General features: G+C 36.8%; 1 protein-coding gene and 1 pseudogene across 4 annotated transcripts in view; one reads left to right on the plus strand and one right to left on the minus strand.

Moving 5' to 3' along the window:
• Smarca1 (SNF2 related chromatin remodeling ATPase 1) overlaps nt 1–21,939 on the plus strand; it is an 86,439-nt gene that overhangs the window by 49,766 nt on the left and 14,734 nt on the right. For all 4 annotated transcript variants that reach the window (XM_070039756.1, XM_070039758.1, XM_070039755.1 and 1 more), the window contains 6 exons: nt 454–564; nt 1,110–1,223; nt 13,429–13,551; nt 14,951–15,083; nt 18,965–19,083; nt 19,203–19,415. In XM_070039756.1, coding sequence (XP_069895857.1) covers nt 454–564; nt 1,110–1,223; nt 13,429–13,551; nt 14,951–15,083; nt 18,965–19,083; nt 19,203–19,415 — 813 coding nt within the window. The remainder of the gene's footprint in view (nt 1–453; nt 565–1,109; nt 1,224–13,428; nt 13,552–14,950; nt 15,084–18,964; nt 19,084–19,202; nt 19,416–21,939) is intronic.
• LOC138839253 (anaphase-promoting complex subunit 15 pseudogene) lies at nt 17,609–18,057 on the minus strand (annotated as a pseudogene).

Below are 21,939 nucleotides of genomic sequence, written 5' to 3' on the forward strand. Positions count from 1 at the left end.
CTTAACAAAGAGCTACACATCCAGCTTATATATGGTCATATTTCATTTTCAAGGTAAGTATTATTACTCTCACATCATAGAGAAGGTAATTTTCTCAAAGTTAAAAAACCAGTGCAGTGGCAGAATTTGAATTTCAATCTAGGTCTTTCTGATTCCACTGACTTCCTTAACTTGTATGTTAGTTACTAATTCTATAAGTTAACATATTTAATAGTAAATATATTGGTTAGCCATTTCTCAATTCATAAGGAAAAGCTACTTTGAAAAAATAGACCATCTTTGCAGTAGTGTAGTACAAGGTTATGGAATTTATAGGTATAAATGTGATTTATAAAGCAATTTTTTGCTTTCTAAAGGCTAATTTTCCCATGTTTCTGTGGTCTTCATATACTTGATGGTAATAAAGTGTTAGGAGGAGTCACTAAATGTTTTGTTCTGGCTTATTCTGCATAGCCTGGTTTGGTGGAGTGGATTGAGCCTCCTAAACGAGAACGCAAAGCAAACTACGCAGTGGATGCCTACTTTAGAGAGGCTTTGCGTGTCAGCGAGCCAAAGATTCCAAAGGTAAAACAGTGCGAGGTCCCTTCTTATGTCTTTTTTTTTTTGAAAAAGTACTGCATTTTAATCTTTACAATAAACTCCTTGTGGGTGTTGCCAGTTCCACTTTTACACATTTGGTCAATAGCAACAACAACAACAACACAAAAAACAAGACAGAGTTTTAAATCTAAGGTCTTCTCCAAATTGTCCTCATTTTTTTTAGTATCTATATTTTTATTGTAAAAATACTATACAGCGGGGTTACAGTTACTGAGTAAGGTGATGAGTACATTTCTTATCAAGCATTGTTATCTTCTCCTTTGTTTTCCCCCTAACATCCCTTCCCTCCCCATGTCTTATGTCTTACAGTAGAATTTTCTTGTCACATTGTGATTCACATTGTCTCAATGTCAAGTTGTAGTTTTTAAAATACAGCCGTACAGAAAGCTTTTGGCCATAGCTAGCCATATCAATGGTCTATATTTATTTTCCATGTAGTAATAGGAGACAAGAATGTTTACTTGGTATTTGTCAAGAAAATATGTATGTAATATGTTTTCTCTTCACAGGCTCCACGGCCTCCCAAACAGCCAAATGTTCAGGATTTTCAGTTTTTTCCACCACGTTTATTTGAACTCCTGGAAAAGGAAATACTTTATTATCGGAAGACTATAGGTTATAAGGTAAGTGTTTTGTTTAGATTAGTATGATGTAACTTTTTTGTTTTTGTTTTGTTTTGGGGGTCTGGTCATGGGGCCTGAACTTTGGGCCTGGGCACTGTCCCTCAGCTCTTCAGCTGAAGGCTAGCGCTCTACCACTTGAGTCACAGCACCACCTCTGGCTTTTTTCTTTTTGCTTATATGGTGCTAAGGAATTGAACCCAGGGCCTCATGCATTCAAGGCAAGCGCTCTACCACTGAGCCACCTTCCCAGCCCCTGATGTAACTTTTTTTTAACATACTACCATTTAGTAAGCAAGACTCTTCTCTTTTAGTAATGCAAAAGGATGTGAGTATAAATAACAACATTTTTAAAACCAGAGCAGAGGTTTAAAGTATCAAACGACTAAATCTATCAACAGGACCATTACTAAAAGGGATTATTGGAGAATTATCCAATAGTTAAGCTATTAACTGTGATAACATATTTTGTAAAATTTATTTTATATCTAAAAATGTTAGTACAAGGACCTTACAATTTAATATGTCCATTTTCTTTATGTCATGACCAGTATCAGACCTTGCATCATTCTCCCTCCCCATCCCCTCTAGTACCATTTCCTTTTGAACATATGTACACTGATTATAATGACTGCAGTTGTCTACTGTTCACTTTTCCATCTTCCTACTTCCGTTACCACACATTCAAAATATGTTTCAGCTTCCTGATACTCATTTTTGTTAAATTGTCTGTTGCTTGTTCAAGTGGTTTATACCATTTAGTTTTCCTCCTACTTGTTAGTTTGGTGTGTGTGTGTGTGTGTGTGTGTGTGTGTGTGTGTGTGTGTGTGTGTGTGTGTGTGTGTGTGTGTGTGTGTGTGTGTGTGTGTGTGTGTGTGTGTGTGTGTGTGTGTGTGTGTGTGTGTGTGTGTGTGTGTGTGTGTTCGTGTTCCCCTTTGTATGTTGATATGGGAGGTTGTATTTTGTGTGTCTATAATCATTTACATACAAAAGAAAACCTGTGATTCTTTTTCCTTCTTAACCTGACCTCACTCAGTATAATATTTCCCAGGTCAATCCATTTTCCAGCAAATGACTTAATGTCAGTCTTCCTGGAGGCTAAAGTTTCATTGTATATATGTGTGTATGTGAATACACTCAAAATACACACATATATGATCCATCTATACATATCTACCTATCTCTATATCTCTGTCGTCTGTTTATCTATCTATCTATCTATCCATCCATCCATCTCTGTCTGTGTGTCTATCTATCTCTCTGTCATCTCCATTGACTATAGTACACCTGGGCTGTTTGTATAGCTTGGCTATTGTGAATAATACTGCAGTAAACATGGGTGTGCAGTTTCCTTTGTTTGTCATGTAATCTTCTGGGTAAATAGGAATAGTAACTTTAGTTTTGTGAAGATTCTACATACTGATATCCATAAAGTTTGCACTAATTTACATTTCCACCAACAATCTATTCGAATTCCTTTTCCTCCCCCCTCTTCACTAGCATTTATTGTCTATGTTTGGTAATGGCCGTATTTGCAAAGTTAGATGGAATTTCAGTGTTAATTGATTTATATTTTCTTTATGGTCAGAGATGTTGAACATTTAGTCTTGATATTTTTAATTAAGTTAGCATTTGGATGGTCAGAACATATAGAAAGAACAATAAGTTTGTATTTTAATAGAAGTGATTAATTATGCATGCTAAGAGTTTTTTAAAAAATCATTTTCCTTATTAGGATTAAGATATAGTATTTTTGTGTTTATGGTTAACACTTTGATGAAAGCCATATTGATTATTAGTAGAGTAATTCTTTAAATGTTAAACATGAAAATGTGATCATGAGTTATAGAATTTTAAAAATTTTGAAATTCAGATTCTTTTTTATATAGGTGGGTTGGAGCTACTCATTTTTCCAAGTAAAATTCAGTGTTTGTCATACTATATCTACCATATTGAGAAATTAAGTGCACAAGGTTATTTATGTATATTGAAACTGGCTTCCTAATGAACACAGAGGGGTGACCAGATGTATAAGAATCACAAATGTAAGCAAAATTATAAATATAGTTCCACAATTGTAATTTACTTGATCAGAGGTTGTGTTTAACAAGTGAAACTCTTGACTGTTTTGATTAGTAAAACTACTGGAATGTATCTAGAGATGGTCCATATATATTACTGTTTGGAACTAGAGTGGATCTCTAGAATGTATATAATGCTTTTCCAGTGTGGGAACATTTTAATTTGAATCAGAGCAAAAAAAAGTCTTTGCTTTATGGTTTATGCCTGCAATCCTAAGAGGCTGAGAATGGCAGGATAGTAGTTTGAAGCTAGCTATAGCTGGGAACAGTGCTGTGTGCCTCTCATCCCAAGATAGATGGGAAGGTGAGATGGGGAGGATAGAGATGTTAGGCTAGCCCTGGCAGAAAAGTCTATGAGACTTTGTCTCCACAGAGGGAGCTATATGCAGTGGTACACAATTATGATGCTAATAAGGATAAGAATCCTTAAAGTAGACCGATCATCACTAAGGCATATGCAGGTACAGGAAGTAGGAGGATAATGGTTCAAAGCCAGCCTGGGCAAGAAAGTTTGTGAGACTTTTACCTTTAATAAGTGCCCAAAAAACCAGATGTAGGGCTCAAGTGGTAGAGAACAAGCCTTGAGCAAAGAAAGCTCAGGGACAATACCTAGGCTTTACATTCAAGCCCCTGGAAGGGCAGGCACTCATACACATGCACGCACACATTTTAAATAACATGGCTCACCAATATGTCAGCCAACTAAGCTTAAGACCCTGAGTTCAAACTCTAATGTCACAAAATATAAACATTGGTATATATGTATATGGGAATACTTATATAAATATATACATATGCATATATGCATGCACATATGTATATGCAGTAACTGCAGACCTGGTGAGACTGAGGCAGGAGGATCATGTGTTTGAGGACAGCTTACACTGCAAAAGGAAGCTTTGTTTCAGAAAAACAATTCATAGACTTACAGGTATATAGACACATATGTGAACAAAATGTTTAAAGGGAACGTAATTAGTTAGTCAGAATTTCCCTAGGGAAATGTGATCAAATAAATAAGTGGGAATTTGTAGAAGAGTGAAATACCACAATTTAACATTCAGATCAGTTTCAAAGAAGGTGAAGTCAGTGATATAGCAGAGGAAACAAGCACATTATAGATTAAAATGCAAAATAATGGCAATTAAATTAATACTGGAGTTGCTAATTCATGATATAAATAGGTATCTTTTTATTAAGGTTTGTTTTTGGTCTAGAATATTATTTTCTGTTACTTTTATTGACTTATTAGTATGACATCAAAGGATAATGAGTTGAAATGTTAGAACTATATAAACCAAATATTTGTGCAGAGAATTTTATAATTTACAAAATGATTTAACATGTACCTCATTTGATTTTTCTGTGTGTCTGTGTGTCTGTGTGTCTGTCTGTGTGTCTGCCTGCCTGCCTGCCTGCCTGCCTGCCTGCCTGCCTGCCTCTCTCTCTCTCTCTCTCTCTCTCTCTCTCTCTCTCTCTCTCTCAAGCTGTTAGGCAAGTGTTAGCCCTTTTTGCTGTTTGTTTTTCAGTTTATGCTGACTTTGTTTGGGCTGGCTTCTAACCATGGTTCTTCTACCACCTGAGTAACGTGGATTGTAGATATGTACAACCACACTCAGCTTGTTTTTTTTTCTTGGTCATGGGGCTTGAACTCTGGGCCTGGGCGCTATCCCTGAGTTCTTCAGATCAAAGCGAGTGCTCTACCACTTGAGCCACAGCTCCATTTCCAGTTTTCTGGTGGTTAATTGGAGATAAGAGTCATAGACTTTCCTTCCTGGGCGAGCTTTGAAACCATGATCCTCAGATCTCAGACTTCTGAGTAGCTAGGATTACAGGCGTGAGCCACCGGTGCCCGGCTTCAGCTTTTTTTTTTTTTTTTTTTTTTTTGTCAGTCGTGGGGTCTGAACTCTGGGCCTGGGCACTGTCCCTCAGCTCTTCAGCTCAAGGCTAGTGCTCTACCACTTCTGGCTTTTTCTGCTTATGTAGTGCTGAGGAATCGAACCCAGGGCCTCATGCATGCAAGGCAAGCACTCTATCACTGAGCCACCTTCCCAGCCCCTCAGCTTGTTTTTGAGATATGGTCTCATTTACTTTTTCCTGGTCTGGCCTCAAGCTCTGATCTTCCTGTCTCTGTTTCCTGTGTAGCTGATAGTTGGGATTGCAGACATGTGCCACACATCTGGTGTAATGAGTTTGTAGTAACCTCATTATGAATGTATCATTATATCGCTATACAATAGGTAAGGAAACTGAAGTTGAGGGAAGTTAAATACCTTATACAAGGCCCCATAGTTAAAAAGGTTGCCAAGGGCATGACTCTTCACCCAGACATTCTGTTTTTGGTATAAACCTGCTTCTTTCTGCAGTCCTGAATAAGAACTGCTTATAGAAATGTGACATATCATTTAGGAGGTAGGCCAAGCAGTAGTCAAAGAGCAATTTAAACCATCTTGGATGATGCACCTTCTTTGGAGATAGTGAAATTTTGTTCCTTGTCATAATCATAGTGTCTAGTATATTTTGGCCACAGACCTGGTTTCAATATAAACAGTGCCTCTCATTACATGCAGTATAGAGTTGAGTGAAGGCTTACAGTGATAGCTTGGCTGGGGGTAAGCTGAAAGAAGATGGGAGAGCAAACATCAAAAACAAAAAGAGGAAGGGACAGCTGCATAGGTCAGGGGAAAGAGAAAAAGCTTAAGAAGAGAGGAGATGACTGAGTGGGGAGAAGAAAAATGGCATGCAATTCATGATATTGCACCTTACAATTCTTCTAGCTCACCTCCTACAAAGAAGTGCCAGGAGAAGGAGAATAAAAGAGTAAGGCTTATTGAGCACTGTTCCATCAAAGCAGTGAACAACAGAGGTCCTTCACCTCTGGGAACTTAGATTCTAATGGCAGAGACAAGTTAAACAGACACCACTGTGTAATACATTGTTATTTGTGCTTACTAAGGGTACTGCAGCTGGTGAGTTGAATGGGTATATAATGTGGATGGGAGATAGGAGTACTGTTCCTCAAGGAAATGTTATTTAGGATGAGAAGACAGTTGGGAATGAGTTATGTGAAGTGTAGGACAGAAAAGTGAAGGGTGGTGCATTGCAACTCTTGTGCCAAGGTGTTTGTTGAATGAGGAGGAGTCTCTTTATCTGTAGATAGTATGAGCACATAAAGCCTTTATAGCTCATATAATGAAGTAAAAATTTAGCCTTGGAGTAAAGGCAAACCATTGACATGCCTTTTTTTGGTGCCGATATTGAAGCTTGAACTTGGGGCTGTGTACTTGCAGTTGACTTTTCTTTAAGACTGGCACTCTACCACATGGTACACAGTTCTGCTTCTGGCCTTTTTTGGTGCTTAACTGAAGATAATTGTTTCATGGCTTCAGTGCTTGGGTGTAATCCTCAGATCTCAGATTCCTGAGCAGGTAGAATTACAGATACCAGCCACTAGTGCCGGACTCCATTGATAAATTTTTAAAGAAAGGAGATGAGTATGTTGCTGGTGTTATCACAGTAATAGCAGGTACTTATTTGGTAATCACTTGCATTACAGGATCAAACTCAGGGCCTCACCCTTGCGAGACAGGTACTGTAATACCATTTGAGCTATGCCTTAAGTCCATATTACTTTAGTTTATTTTTTCAGAAAAGACTCTCCTGTGTTTTTGCTTGATATGGCCTTGAATTGCCACCCTTCTGTCTCCACTGCCTAAGTAGCTAGGATTATACCAAGCCATACCAAGCCATGCACTGTGTTCTTTATAAATATTAGTTATAAATATCCCTTGAACAGCCCTGTAAGCACATCCTAATTTTTATAGATCAGGAAACTGAGGCATGGACAGATTGAGCAATTTGCCCTGAGTTAATCTGTTTAGTCATATAGCTCATATAAAGCATGTGAGTAAATGTCAATTTTGATGGTGCAAAGAATTGTGTTTAGGGAGAGTAGCCAGAAGACTGTTGAAGTATCAGGGTTAGAGAAGGTGGTGGTGACTTAGACTGTGGTGGTGGTGCCTATGGTGGTGGTAAATCAAAGAGAAATATTTTCCTGCCACTTTCTTCCTAGCTTTGTGCACTCTTCATCCCTAGATTAACACTCTATGATGTGAAGACTTGCCTTGAGCCTCACTGTGCATACCTAGTGAGGATTTACAACACAAATAAAAATGGATTTTAGATGTTGGGTCCTTTGAAACCTTATCTCTTCCCTTTTTTGTGTGCCTGTACAGGGACTTGAACTCAGGGCCTTACACTCATTTGACTTTCTCACTCAAGGCTGGCTTTCTACCATTTGAGTCACAGCTTCACTTTCAACTTTTTTTTAACTAATTGTATATAAGAATCCCACAGACTTGCCTGCCCAGGCTGGCTTTGAACCAACATCCTTATCCGAGGAGGAGGAGCCTTAGAGCTATGTAGCTCCCTAACTAGCTAGGATTATAGGGGTGAGCCACTGATGCCAATCTTTCTCTTCCATTCTGTACCAGGAACTATGGACTTGAGCTAATGTGGGGTCTTTCACTGGAAGGGTTTCATATGTGAGTTCAAAGGACAGATGGATCAGCATTTCTTCACTTGCAAAAGCTTGAAGTATGATTTAGTCCATAGCTATTAGACACATCTTCTCAAGGGATATGTAATATTGATCCCTGCCCCCCATACCAATGGAAAACCAGGGATACAAAGGGAGTGAAATACTAGTTTATTCTTAGAAGAACCAAACTGCTGTATTGGAGGTACCTGGTGATCTATATGTGTTGGTTCTATAAAAGGGACTCTCCGTTTCTGCTTGAATGATTTGTCAGCTCAAGGAAGATGGTTGTTACACATAACAGCTGGTACTGTGGTTCAAGGCAGTATTTTTTTTAATCTATTTTGAGTCACAAATCAGACCCCAAGGAATTCACTAGTTTGGAAGCAATTGGTAGTGTTCATTTGAGAACCTGCATATTTGCATTTTTTATTGTTTGTTTTGTTTTCTCCTTCCATATTCAGTACAACAAGGTTACAGCAGTATTGCTGATAATATGCTCTGGAATTGAAGGATTTTGTTTTATTTCAGAGGAAGGGGAATATTTGTTGGTTTTGCTCTAATCACTCAATGGTTAGCATTGCATTAGGTGCCAGTTCTTCTCTATCCAAGCTTTGGTCTTGTTGAAAAGTAGACATATTCGAGAGCTTCATTTGTCTTGACAAATTATAGAGGTTGATGTTCAATGCATTTTTACTCATTTGTTCACTAAAGGCTTTACATTTTAAGAGGATGATTTAATTGAAATTTCAATTGTAACATAAAAAGTTCAGAGTATCTGTGAGTCCCATCCAATTTAAAGACATGGAGCCAAAGATTGTTGCAATATTTAAAGCTGAAGAAAGCTATACAGTATTCTAGCATTTATCCTCAATAAAAATTCTTCAGGGACAAATATAAACACTTGACAAATGGAGGAAGTTCTGTAATCTTGATGAGTTTTGGTAATGTGTCATTGTGGGCCACCTGCTTTGCAATAGGAGAATTAAAATATGGTGAGATGATTTCAGGTTACTGCTTTCATTTTGTGTGCTGTCACATTGAATTCACGATTCCATATTTCTATGAAAGTGTTGTTAAAACTCCCTCTCAGAAGCAAAACCCAAAAAACCTTTTCAAACTTATCAAATCCAGCTTTTAGTCAAGTCACATTTCCTTAGGGTTTAACTAGAAGTCCAAATAATAATTGAGATGTTTTTCTTTGAAAGACAAATTTTGTTACTGGACGATAAATTCTTCAGATACCCACTAGATCTCTTTAGTCCTGTTGGTCTCTTGTTGTCTGCTTAATTTGTGTGTGTGTGTGTGTGTGTGTGTGTGTGTGTGTGTGTGTGTGTGTGTGTGTGTGTGTGTGTGTGTGTGTGTGTGTGTGTGTGTGTGTGTGTGTGTGTGTGTGTGTGTTGGTAGTAGTGCTTAAATGCCATTGAACCATGCCTTCATATCTTTTTTTGCTGTTTAATTGGAGATAATCAGCTCTTGGATTTGTTTACCAAGGCTGGCTTTGAACCTCGGTTCTTAGGTCTCAGCTACCTGGGTGATCACGTTGCCAGCATCCAAATACTACTTACTTTTGTTGTTGTCATTGGTCATGGGGCTTGAACTCTGGGCCTGGGCACTGTCCCTCAGCTCTTCAGGTCAAGGCTAGTGCTCTACTACTTGAACCACGGGACCACTTCGGAGTGGTTTATCGGAGTTAAGAGACTCACGGACAGACTTTCCTGCCTGGGCTGGCTTTGAACTGTGATCCTCAGATCTCAGCCTCCTGAATAGCTAGGATTACGGATGTGAGCCACTGGCATCCAGCTTACTTACTTCTTGTATAGCATTTTGAAATAATTCCAGGAAGCTTAATGTTAAATGAGGCTCTCATTAGATAAATAAGTGAATTTATGAGAAGTGATGATTATAAGGAGATTTTTTTTGTAAGAAAGAGATATAGGAATCCAGGAATTTGAAATGATTTTTAATTCTAAATATTTTACCATCTGTGTGTTTGAGTAATGAAATACTAAACAGCACAGATGCAGTCATTCTTAAATTTTGCTGTGTTAAATAATAAAATGACCAGTAGATGAAGAAAAAAATATCTGCAATGGATTCTAAAATGTAATTGTACTATATAATATTCTGGTTTTGTTTTTACTAGAAGTTCAAAGGCAAAAGCTAAGGTAGTAGGGATATCTGTATAGGAACAGACATTGTATTTTCATTGTATGTATAATATCTATTTCGTGTCCTATACTAGATGTTCATAAATTTTTATTTAGAAAAAATACGTATTTTTTGTTGGTCATGAGGCTTGAACTCTGGGCCTGGCTCTGTCCCTCAGCTTTCAGCTCAAAGCTAGTGTTCTTCCACTTGAGCCACAGCGCCACTTCCGGCTTTTTCTGTTTATGTGGTGCTAAGGAATCAAACCCAGGACCTCATATATTCAAGGCAAGCACTCTACCACTGAGCCACCTTCCCAGCCCTAGAAAAATATTTTACCAAACTATGGTTTGTTGAAATGGATATGATGGTACTCACCTCTAATCCCAGCACTTGGGAAAGCTGAGAGAGAAGGATCATAGGATTGAGGCTAGCCTGGATTACATAGTGAGGACGTATCTCAAAGTTTTACTGAAACACATTAAACCATGATAAAAGCAAAAAAAAATACAATAACCTTACAACAATGATATCAGCTCTTCAAACAATGTAATTGACATGAAAGTGTACAGATTTACAATAATTTCAAAAGGGAAAATACATCTTAAGTTAAATAAGTAAAACTAGATGTTACGATTAATACTGCTTATTCATTATTGACTATTTCAATTTGCAAAATATATATTTACCAAAAATAGCATCTAGGGTTGAATATGCATCTAACTTGGAAAAGAAAATACAAATGAAAGGCTGGTTTCGGGGCACCTTTATAGAGGCCCATCCTTGCCCAACATGCTTTTATTAAACATCCAGAAATATGAAAAAAAATAAAGGCTTGTTAAACCTGGAAATTTTTGTCTTTTAATGCCCATCTGTAATTTTTTAAAATTTTTTTGAATTTATTTTTAATGATTTTTTTATTGTGAAAATACTGTACAGAGTGGTTACAATTACATGAGCAAGGTAATAAGTACATTTCTTATCAAGCATTGTTGCCTCCTCCTTTGATTTTCCCCTACCATACCTGCCCTCTCATCTCCAGGAATCACACCCCCCCCAACCGTGTAAAGTTCCTTTTTTGACATAGCATCTTGTACATCTCATTGTTGTAATGGGTCAACCTGTATCACCATTTAAGCATTTTGTTTTTTCCCTTCCCCTCCCCAAATTATACCAGCATCAGATACTGTGAAAACAGGGGTTATACTCTGGGGGAGGGACATACAAAGTAACAAAAACAATCACCCTTTAAATATGTTAGAAACAATAGCAAGAAAGAAAAACCACTTGAGTCCTTACTTGGGGTTCATTTCACCTGACATCAACTTATCTGACCTTTTCTGCTTGTCTCAGACATAAAACAAATATGTTTAAATAATTGGGCAGTGAATATGCATTATATAGTTTACTTTTACAAACTATATTTCTTTTTTCACCTCGTTTCCTATTCCTCCAGCACCTGTATTCCCATGGCTACCTATCTCATTTAAAAATATGTTTATTGTTTTTAAGTAGTTATACAAAGGAGTTGCCATTGAACGAAGTAATTTATGATTATTGTGCCTCTTGATCAGGGTTAACCCTTTCAACATTCTCACCTATCCCTTCTTCTCTTAACATTTCTTAATTTTTTTCATTTCTTAATTCTGTAGGATATTTATTGAATGTTTTGACATTTAAATAGTTTATATAAACAATGCATCTGGATCAGTCACCCCTCAGCATTTTCACCTCCCTCCCTTTTACTAATTTTTGATGCAACATTTTACCTGGAAACACTTCAACATTTGTATATCATTAGTTAAAATCCAATATTTATTTATATTTCTTTTTTAAAAGTAAAGTTTGCATTCATTGAAATGACTGAGGAAGTATATTCAGTAGGTTTGACAAGTATGCATATTCATGAACCCAAATGATAATGGCTAGTACTGCCACCTCAAAGTGTCTCTTCCTAGGCAATGGCCATATACATTCTCTAGAGGGACCCACGTTTCTGGCATTACTTTCCTCTGTAAATTAAGTTGGTTTTCTTCTGGAATTCCACATAAATGTTGTCATACAGTGTTTTAAGGATTCTTTTACTTAACGTAGCATTTCAGAGATTTACTCATGTTAACTCTTGTGTTAGTGTATATCTTTATTGTTGAACAATTCCATTGTATGCATAGACCACAGATAGATTGTTCATTCTCATGTTCATGGTCAGTTGGGTTATTTTTGGCCATTATGAGTAAAGGTGCTGTGAACCTCTTGTTAAGATAAAAGTCTTTGTAGCCAGACACTGGTGGCTCATGCCTGTAATCCTACCTGCTCAAGAGGCTGAGATCTGAGGATCATAGTTCAAAGCCAGCCCAGGCAGGAAAATCTGTAAAACTCTTATCTCCAATTAACTACTAGAAAACTAGAAGTGGAATTGTGGGTCAAAGTGGTTGAGTGCTAGTGTTGAGCAAAAGAACTCAAGGACAGTGCCCTGGCACCAAGTTCAAGCCCCACAACCAACAAAAAAAATCTTCCTATAGATTAAGTTTTTATTAGGTAAATACTTATGAATGAATTTGTTGGTGTGCCCGGAATTTTACAATTCAATTTAATTGTGGAAAAATACTTTAAGTCATTCTTACCACTGGACTACATTTTATTTATGTATGTGTTTATGTATGTATATATGTAGGCCTGGGCACTGTCCCTCAGCTCTTCAGCTCAAGGCTAGTGCTCTACCACTTGAGCCACAGTGCCACTTCTGGAGGTTTCTGCTTATGTGGTGCTGAGGGATCAAACCCAGGTCCTCAGGCATGCAAGGCAAGCACTCTACCATTGAGCCACCTTCCCAGCCCTTCATTTTGTTTTTAATTTAGGCTTTGTTTTCCATTTCTACCTGCCACCAGGTGATCTTATTTAATTTCCAAGTTATGAAAGTTCAACAGGTTCTCTTTATTCCTACTCATTTCCCTACTTTAATCCATCTAGCAGAAGGTTTACAATAAAAACAGTGCATTTGGACACTTTACCCCCTTAATAAAAAAAAATCTCCAGTATCTACTATGTTAGTTCAGGACTCTAAGTGTGTCTGTACCTGGCATTTTTTGCCACTCCTTGGGGCTTGACTCTGGGTTTAGGAGCTGTCCCTCTACTGGTTAATTAAAAGTAAGAATCTCAAGCACTTTTCTTCTTGGGATAGCTTTATTTTGAACCCCTGTGCTCAGCTCTCCGCCTCCTGAGCAGCTAGGATTACAGGCATGGGCTACTGGCACCCAGCTAAGAACGTATTTCATTTTGATAATACGTTTTATTAAGCAGAAATGTGGAAAGGACTGTGTGATGTGTCATTTGAGGGTATGACTTTATATTTTGTATATAATATTAAGATTGATATATGTATGTTCACTTTTATTAATTAAAATGTCTCATCATTTTACTCATTATTCATCTTACTTAACAGGTCCCAAGGAATCCAGAGATGCCAAATCCAGTTCTGGCTCAAAAAGAAGAGCAAAAAAAGATTGATGGAGCTGAGCCTCTTACACCAGAGGAGACTGAAGAAAAGGAAAAACTTCTCACACAAGTAAAATATTTTAACTGGCTGAATGTTTCTAGTAAAAAAAAAAGCATAAATAACACTTTTTATATGTTCCTAGTGCCTTGATTTGATAGCAACAAAACTCCCCCTTATGGAATATACTGTTTTGGAAACAATAGACAATACAAAATAAATGCAGAATATATGTCAGTTAGTAGAAATAGGAAATCTCTTTTTACCAATTACACTAAGGTCACTGAATCCACATTGGAATCCTGATAGACAGTAACCACTAATATATTCTTGAAAATTTAAATTTCTTTTGTTGATTGATGTGAATTTCCCCCTAAAATTATACTGTAGTTATCTTTTATTTATAGAGTAATTTCATAATTAAAACAATTTCTTTTATCTTTTCTTAGAACTTTAATACAATGAGGAGACATTTCTGATCACTGTATAATTAAAAGCTAACAGTCATTGACTAGGGAAGGTTTCCATGCAAATAAAATATTAATGCTTTTAAAGTCATTGTTGGCTTTAGTGAGTTTTATATCATACTCCTTAAAAACTATAAGATAAAGGTTCAGCATAAAAGATTCTTAGAAAGTAATAAAAATATGTACTTTAGGACATTACCTTTGTACAGGATGTTACTGGCAAAACTTTTTGAACAATTTGCAAGGCGCAGTAATAGGAAATACTGTATGTTTATTATTAGAAGATCGTTCATAAATGTTTCCAACACAAAGGAAAGATTAAATGCATGAGGTAATGGATATGCCAGTTACTTTGATTTGATCAGTTCACATTTTGTATGCTTGTCAAAGTATCATACCATGCTCCAGGAATATGTTAAATTCCATGTAAATTCCAAGAAAAAATATTTATATTCATGTGTTATTTGATATAGGTTCTTTTCTTGTTATAACATGCAATTTTGTTGAATGAATTTTTTCTTTTTTTTGGTCGGTCGTGAGGCTTGAACTTTGGGCTTGGGCACTGTCCCTCAGCTCTTCAGCTCAAGGCAAGCGCTCTACTGCTTGAGTCACAGCACCACTTCCGGTTTTCTAGTGTGTTTTTTTTTTTTTTTTTTACTGGAGATAAGAGTCTCGCAGACTTTCTTGCCTGAGCTGGCTTTGAACAGTGATCCTCAGATCTCAGCCTCCTGAGTAGCTAGGATTACAGGCATGAGCCACTGGCGCCCGCTTGAATGAATTTTTTAAAAATGCACTTATAAGTTATTTTTTCTCTTCAAAATAGAAAACCAGTTACTTTTATAGTAACTTTCACACTTAGATTCCAATGTTAAAACAAAGTGATTTTATAAAAAGGAACACTTAAAGTGTTTTGAACGGCTTTTGATATGTTACTATATAGAACTGTAGGACAATAAATGGATTTATAATAAAACGTCTACTGATGATTCACTTTTTGTTCACAGGGTTTCACAAACTGGACTAAGCGTGATTTTAACCAGTTTATTAAAGCTAATGAGAAGTATGGAAGAGATGACATTGATAATATAGCTCGGGAGGTAGAGGGCAAGTCCCCTGAGGAGGTCATGGAGTATTCAGGTTTGTCTCTAATTCCAAACATGATCTTTCATTTTGATCATATCCATTTATTGTTAGTTTGATTTTGCCTGGGGCTTTTTAATTTTTGTGAATAAGATGAAGGTGATAGCATAAAATATAATTATATTTCTATGAAAAGGTTATAAGACTTAGAACAAACTACTGTTGTTTCTAGTAGTTAGCTAAGAAAACTAAGTAAAACTGATAAAGGAAGAGTGGCAGTTGGATGAGCATTGACAGAATTAGTTTTCCAGTTTCTCACTTGTAGAATTTGGTTCTCATCTGGTCTAGTAGTGAGACTAATTGAAGTAGTCTTTCTAGAAATGATCTCAAGGTTCCAATCTACTTCATTCAGGTCACATGGGTGCTATTAACTTGAGGCAAGTTGAAATAGTTCTAAAAAGATTGCTTGAAAAAAATCTGTTCATTAGTCTGCAAATTGTCTCCCTCTATTACCCAGCTTTAGCTAGAGTCAGTGTAGCTGACTCTGAAGTATGCAGAGTTAATATTAATTCCTATGCCACAGCATACACAATTTTAGATTTCTGAAGTAATTCTTATTAAAAATATGCCAAATTTTTGTTTTCTACTTGTAGAACTTGGCAAATAGCTTGACCTCTCAAATTTAGACTATCCACTTTTCCCGACCCAATATAAAAAGTAGATCTGTTTCTCTGCCAGCCTCCTAAAGCCTATTTAATCTAGCCACTGAGCTTCTGTTTTTGTAATAGTAGGAAAGAAATGTTTTAATACCAGTAAATACTGAGAATAGATTTTAATTATCTATAGTGTTTGTACATGTAAACATTAACATTTAATTAAGAGAAGATACTTTTTTTCCTCCTGAAGATCTAGAAGGGTCTTCTGGCAGTTACTAAGGATTTTAGAGGTTTGCTATATTGTGTTTTTATTCTCTATAATGTAACATCAAACTATAAAGTCCTATTTCCTTGATACCAGGAATTAACACATAGGATGACAGCATTTGGGAGCTTAAAAGAGGGGATAAAATGGATGGGAAAGAGAAAATTAGGAAGATTTGAGTGAGAAGAGTATAAATGGTTTGTACGGTGATACGTTCTGAAGAACTTTCTTCTGAAGATAAAGAGATACTGTCTGTCATGTGCTTCAAGTTTTAAGAAAAACATAATTTAAAAAGATAAAGAGCCATGTGAGCTGACACATACATTTAGTTCCACCACTCCGGAGGTGAAGACAGGAAGATCACAAGGCACTGTTACTGTTGGCTACATAGTGAGTTTAAGGACAGTTTAAACTACATAGCTAGACTCTGCCTCAAAAAAAAAAACCCTGGGTGCAAGAGGCCCCAGTATAACAACATCAAAAAATTATTTCAACTGTTTCCTCAGATTTGACACTAGGTTGGGCAGACCATCTAATTATTGCCCATCAGTTTAGGGTTCATGCCAGAGAGTGGGTAGATTGGAATGGATTTATTTGGTTGCAGAATGAGAAGAAATGTATGCACTTGCTTTTCATGAGTATACTTTATGTGTAGCAGGACTTTGAATATGTTTTGGAAGAAGAAATGGGTAAATGAATAAATGAACACAGCTCCTTATAAAATCAGAGTGCTAACATACCTTTCTTGATAGGCTGTAAAAATAACGAATTTGAGAATGTAGAGTATGTCATTAAAAGGCTTTCACTGGAGTCATAATATGTGACATATTAATGCAGCAGATTATTTGTCTCATTTAAAAAATTTGGCTGGATGACTTGGTAATTTGAATATTTTTCTGTATATATCCGATTAAAATCCAATGAGGTTTAAAGAAACTATAGGTTAGTGAGTGATTCCAGAAACAAGTAACAGCTTTAGTAGCAATTGGAAATGGTTTTATTTTCATTTTGGCTTGCTAGAAAGCGATGTTCCCATTTCTGTGCTACCCTCTTCTGTTTCACGTATTTGGTACTTTTTGTATAATATTTGAGTAAAAAGCCTACCTGAAACTGGCATGTGTATTATCATTTGAAATCCTAGTAATTTAGAATGGATGATCATACCTCAATATTCCACACCTCATACAAAGAAAATTGCTAATTTAAAACCTTGTTGAGTTCTTATTTTTAAATGATAAGTTAGGGACATTAAATAATTGAAAGTATTACACATAAAGATGAATCAGATTTAATTTTTCTTAAAAGTATGCTTTTTCTGTTAGATACTTTTTATATATTTTTTCAGACATTTATTCTATAATTCCTTAGGTCCATTTGTTTTAATTAATTGATTAATTTGCTGGTCCTGGGGCTTGAACTCAGGGTCTGGGTACTGTTTCTGAGCCTTTTTTGGCAGGGGATTAGTCCTGTGTCTTTATTAAAGAGGGTTAATTAATATGGGGCAAGACCTGGCAACAAAGGGGTGAGGTACTGGCCAGGAAGGTAGGGCAGAGTGGGGCTCAGACTCTGGGGATTCAAGAGCAGAATGATAGCCTGGGAGGGGCCAAGGAGACCAAGACCAAGTCTTGGTAGCAGCTGAGGAAGTGACCAAGAGTGAGCCTTCAGGCACCAGGGCCATCAGATGGTTTTGTGGGTTGGAGCTGCACTAGGTTAGGCTGGATTGCAATCTCCCTGAGGTCTTGATCTTGTTTGTTGCCTTCCATGTCCACCTCATGGACCTCTCCATCATCAGTTGACTATAGTCATTCATCTCATCCATGTCCTGCATGTCCTCATCATCCTTTGAATCCTCTTCACTGTCTTCATTGTCTTCATCCTCCTCCTCTTCCTTATCATCACAGTGCTCTGATGCTGGCTTGCCAATAGGTAGCAGGTTGTTGTCTTTCTCTGCAATGCTTTGTAGCTAGGCCTGATGTTACTGTTCCTGCTGCTGCAGCTCAGTCTCCTCCACACAGGGTCAGTCCAGATTAAACCACAGTGTCTCAGTCACACAGGGGAAGAGTGAGGGGAACAAAGTGGACATGGCTCCTAGACTGGATTTGAGTCCTTGCTCCACCATTAACTAGCTGCTTGACTGAGGTCTCAGTTTCCACATTGTAACAGGAGGCGGCAGCCGGCGGTGACCCGGAAGTGCTTCACCTCTTTTGAGCCTCTTTATGCTCAAGGCTAGTGCTCTACCACTCAAGCCACAGCATCACTTCTGGCTTTTTCTGAGTAGTTTATTGGAGATAAGAGTCTCACTGACTTTTCTGCCCTGGCTAGCTTCGAACCTTGATCCTCAAGTTTCAGCTTCCTGTGTAGCTAGGATTACAGGTGTGAGCTTATTCGTTTTTTTGTGCCTGTATGCGGCTTGAACCCAGGGCCTAGTGCTCTTTCTTTCTTTTTTTTGTATTTTATTTTATTTTATTTTTTATTATTTTTTATTAATTTAATTTAATTTTATTTGTGAACATACTGTACAGAGGGGTTACAATTACATGGGCAGGATAATGTGTACATTTCTTACCATGCATTGCAGCAGCCTCCTTTGGCTAGTGCTCTTTCTTGACCTTTTCTGATTAAGGCTGATGTTATACCAGTTGAATGACACATCTGCTTCTGGCCTTTTCTGTGTTAACTGGAGATAAGAGTCTTGTGGTTTTTTCCTACTCAGGCTGGCTTCCAATCTTGATTCTCATATCTCAGCCTCGTGAATAGCTTATGTGAGCCATCAGCCTCTGGATAGTCATTTTTTTGCCAGTCCTGAGGCTTGAACTCAGGTCCTGGACACTGTCCCTAAGCTTCTTTTGCTCAAGGCCATAACACCGCTTCTGTATTTTTCTTTTTATGTAGCACTGAGGAATTGAACCCAGGGCTTCATGTATGCTAGGCAAGCACTCTACCACTAAGCGACCTTCCCAGGCCATCCATTTGTTTTTAACTGATAGCATTTTAAAGTAATAACTCTTGTTTTCCAGCTGTATTTTGGGAACGTTGCAATGAATTACAGGATATTGAGAAAATTATGGCCCAGATTGAACGTGGAGAAGCAAGAATTCAGCGAAGGATCAGTATCAAGAAAGCTCTGGATGCCAAAGTACTATTATATTTTACATGAATGTATTAATAGAGCATTTTATTTGATGTACTGATTAACTTTGACATATTGTACAGTTGTGCATTCAGCTAAAAGCACTGTTTCATTGATATATGCAGATTGCAAGATACAAGGCACCATTTCATCAGTTGCGAATTCAATATGGAACCAGCAAAGGAAAGAATTATACTGAGGAAGAAGATAGATTCCTGATTTGTATGTTACACAAAATGGGCTTTGATAGAGAAAATGTGTATGAAGAATTAAGACAGTGTGTACGGAATGCTCCCCAGTTTAGATTTGACTGGTTTATCAAATCTAGAACTGCCATGGTATGTATCTTTTTGGTTACTTTTTGTTTCCTTTTGAAAAATAAGCATATTATATCCTTCATGTAGATGTTGTAATTGTCACTTTCATCACTTTGGCTTTCTCTCCCACTCTTTTCGCTTTCTGTACATACTTTATAAAGATACACACATATATTTTATATGTATATACTTTATATATAATTATACACCTGGACATAATATCTTTGTATAGCATACAGTCTATTTTGTGCTCAGCAAATGAAAACATCTACATTTTGTATTCAGAAATATATTTACTTTATATTCATAAGTGCAAATATTCATGAACCATCCAAAATAAGTTGCAGAAGACACAAGTTTTCACATCTCAGTACAATCCCACCTGAAAATGTTATCATTGATTAAGGTCATCTTGCATATCATCCATGAACAAACTTTCCTATTTGCCCCTATAATGTCTTTTATACCTTTTCCTGAAATTGATGATCGTGAGTTCACACACTGTTGGGTCTCTTTAAATCTACAACTTTTTATCCTAGTAACATTTTTAAGATATCCTGGCTGGTTTTCTTATAAACTATCCCATACTGTACCTCATCATTTGCTCACTGTTAAATTTAAGTTCAACATTTTGGCAAGAAATGGTACAGATGTGATGACAGTTGTGTGCCTCCTACTGTGCCATATTATCAGGAATGTTATGTCAGGTTGTTACACTATTGGTGATACCGAGTTTGGTCAGTTGGTTAATATGATTCCCCAGAGCTCACTACTTTAAAAGTACATATTCTCTGTTGTAACTAACCAGTTCCAATAACATTTCAGTTGAAAGTGGCAAAATGGTATTCATTAGCAATAATTGTAAAGTATCATACTTATGCAAAAGGTGATGCTTTAGACTGTGTAAATATTGTAAGGTTTTATTTTATTTTTGCCAGTCCTGGGGATTGAACTCAGGGTCTGGGCACTGTCACTGGGCTTCTTTTGCTCAAGGCTAGCGCTTTCCCCTTGAGCCACAGTGCCACTTCTGGCTTTTTCTGTTTATGTGATACTGAGGAATCAAACCCAGGGCTTCATGCATGCTAGGCAAACACTCTACCACTAAGCCACATTCCCAGCCCCAGGATTTATTTTTAATGAAAAGGAATTGTTGCCCAAGTTGAGTCTTTATATGATATTATGATAGAGAATAGTTAAGTGAAATTTACTTTATCTTTTACAATTTCCCCTATTATGTGCTAAAATAGATTATGTCCCTATTAATTCTAATACTATTTAGCATTGTTCATTATGATACTGAAATTAAAGCAGCTCATTATTTTTTGAGACAGGGTCTTGATATATAGTTTGCAATGACACCCAGTCTGGCCTTATATTCATAAACCTCCTGCTTCAGACTCCCAAGTACTAAGATTGTAGGTGTGAACTATCACTGTTGGCCACATTTTTAATGTTGATCCTGTTAGTCTCTTGTAAGCCTGGGTTATTAAGACTAAAATAGATTTATATAGTCCCCAAATTAAAGTCAGCTAGAAGCTTGCAATCCAAACCATAGTTATATGACTAGTTATGAACATTTTCTTGCTCAAAACTTCACTCCTTTCATATTGTCAGTTCAAGTTGAATAAAAAGAAAAATATGAGTTACTGTATTAAAGGCATTAATTTTGACAAATGCTTACACAAATTTAGATTATGTCATTATTAGAATGTGCTTATCATATTAATAGGTGATAGAACGTTAAAAGAACTGAAAATAAAAATTAGACCAAGCTAAGCTAGGCCCAAAGAAACATAGGCTCCATGGTTTCCCTTATTTGTGGTAACTAATACATGTGTAGGACAAGTGGAAAAGGTCAAAAGCTATGTACATAATTGTAACCCCTCTGTACAGTATTTTCACCATAAAAAAAAGAAAAAAAAAAGATGATAAGTGAAATGAGCCCGGATAGGGACACATATATTTTTTCTTGTTTGCTATTGTTTCTAACTTATTTATAATGTACCATGTGATTTTTTTGTTTCTTTGAATCTTCCTCCCCCACGGTATAACCCCTGTTTTCACTGTATTTGATGTCGGTGCCCTGCATCTTGTATATACACTTCTCTAATTCAGGGAGGGGAAGGGAAGAAACAAAATGCTTAAATGGTGATACAGGTTGACCCATTGTAACAATGAGATGTACAAGACACTATGTTGAAAATGAACTTTACAACTTTGGTGGGGTGGGAGGTAGGTGTGGAGATCGGAAGGAAGGGATGGTAGGGGGAAAACAAAGGAGGAGGCAACAATGCTCGATAGGAAATGTACTCATTACCTTGCTCATGTAATTGTAATGCCTCTGTACAGTCCATACAATAAAAAAATACAAAAAATTAGACCAAGCAAGGATCCATGAGGAAATAGAACAGTTCCAATAACGTTTCAGTTGAACATGGCAACATGGTATTCATTAGAGGTAATTGTAAAGTACTATACTTATGCAAAAGAAGATGAAATATTTATTACTAAGATAGTAGAAGAATTGAGAAACAAATACAAAAGA

This window comes from Dipodomys merriami, unplaced genomic scaffold, assembly GCF_024711535.1.
Source record: "Dipodomys merriami isolate MVZ:Mamm:240054 unplaced genomic scaffold, mDipMer1.0.p SCAF_3, whole genome shotgun sequence".
Taxonomy (NCBI): domain Eukaryota; kingdom Metazoa; phylum Chordata; class Mammalia; order Rodentia; family Heteromyidae; genus Dipodomys; species Dipodomys merriami.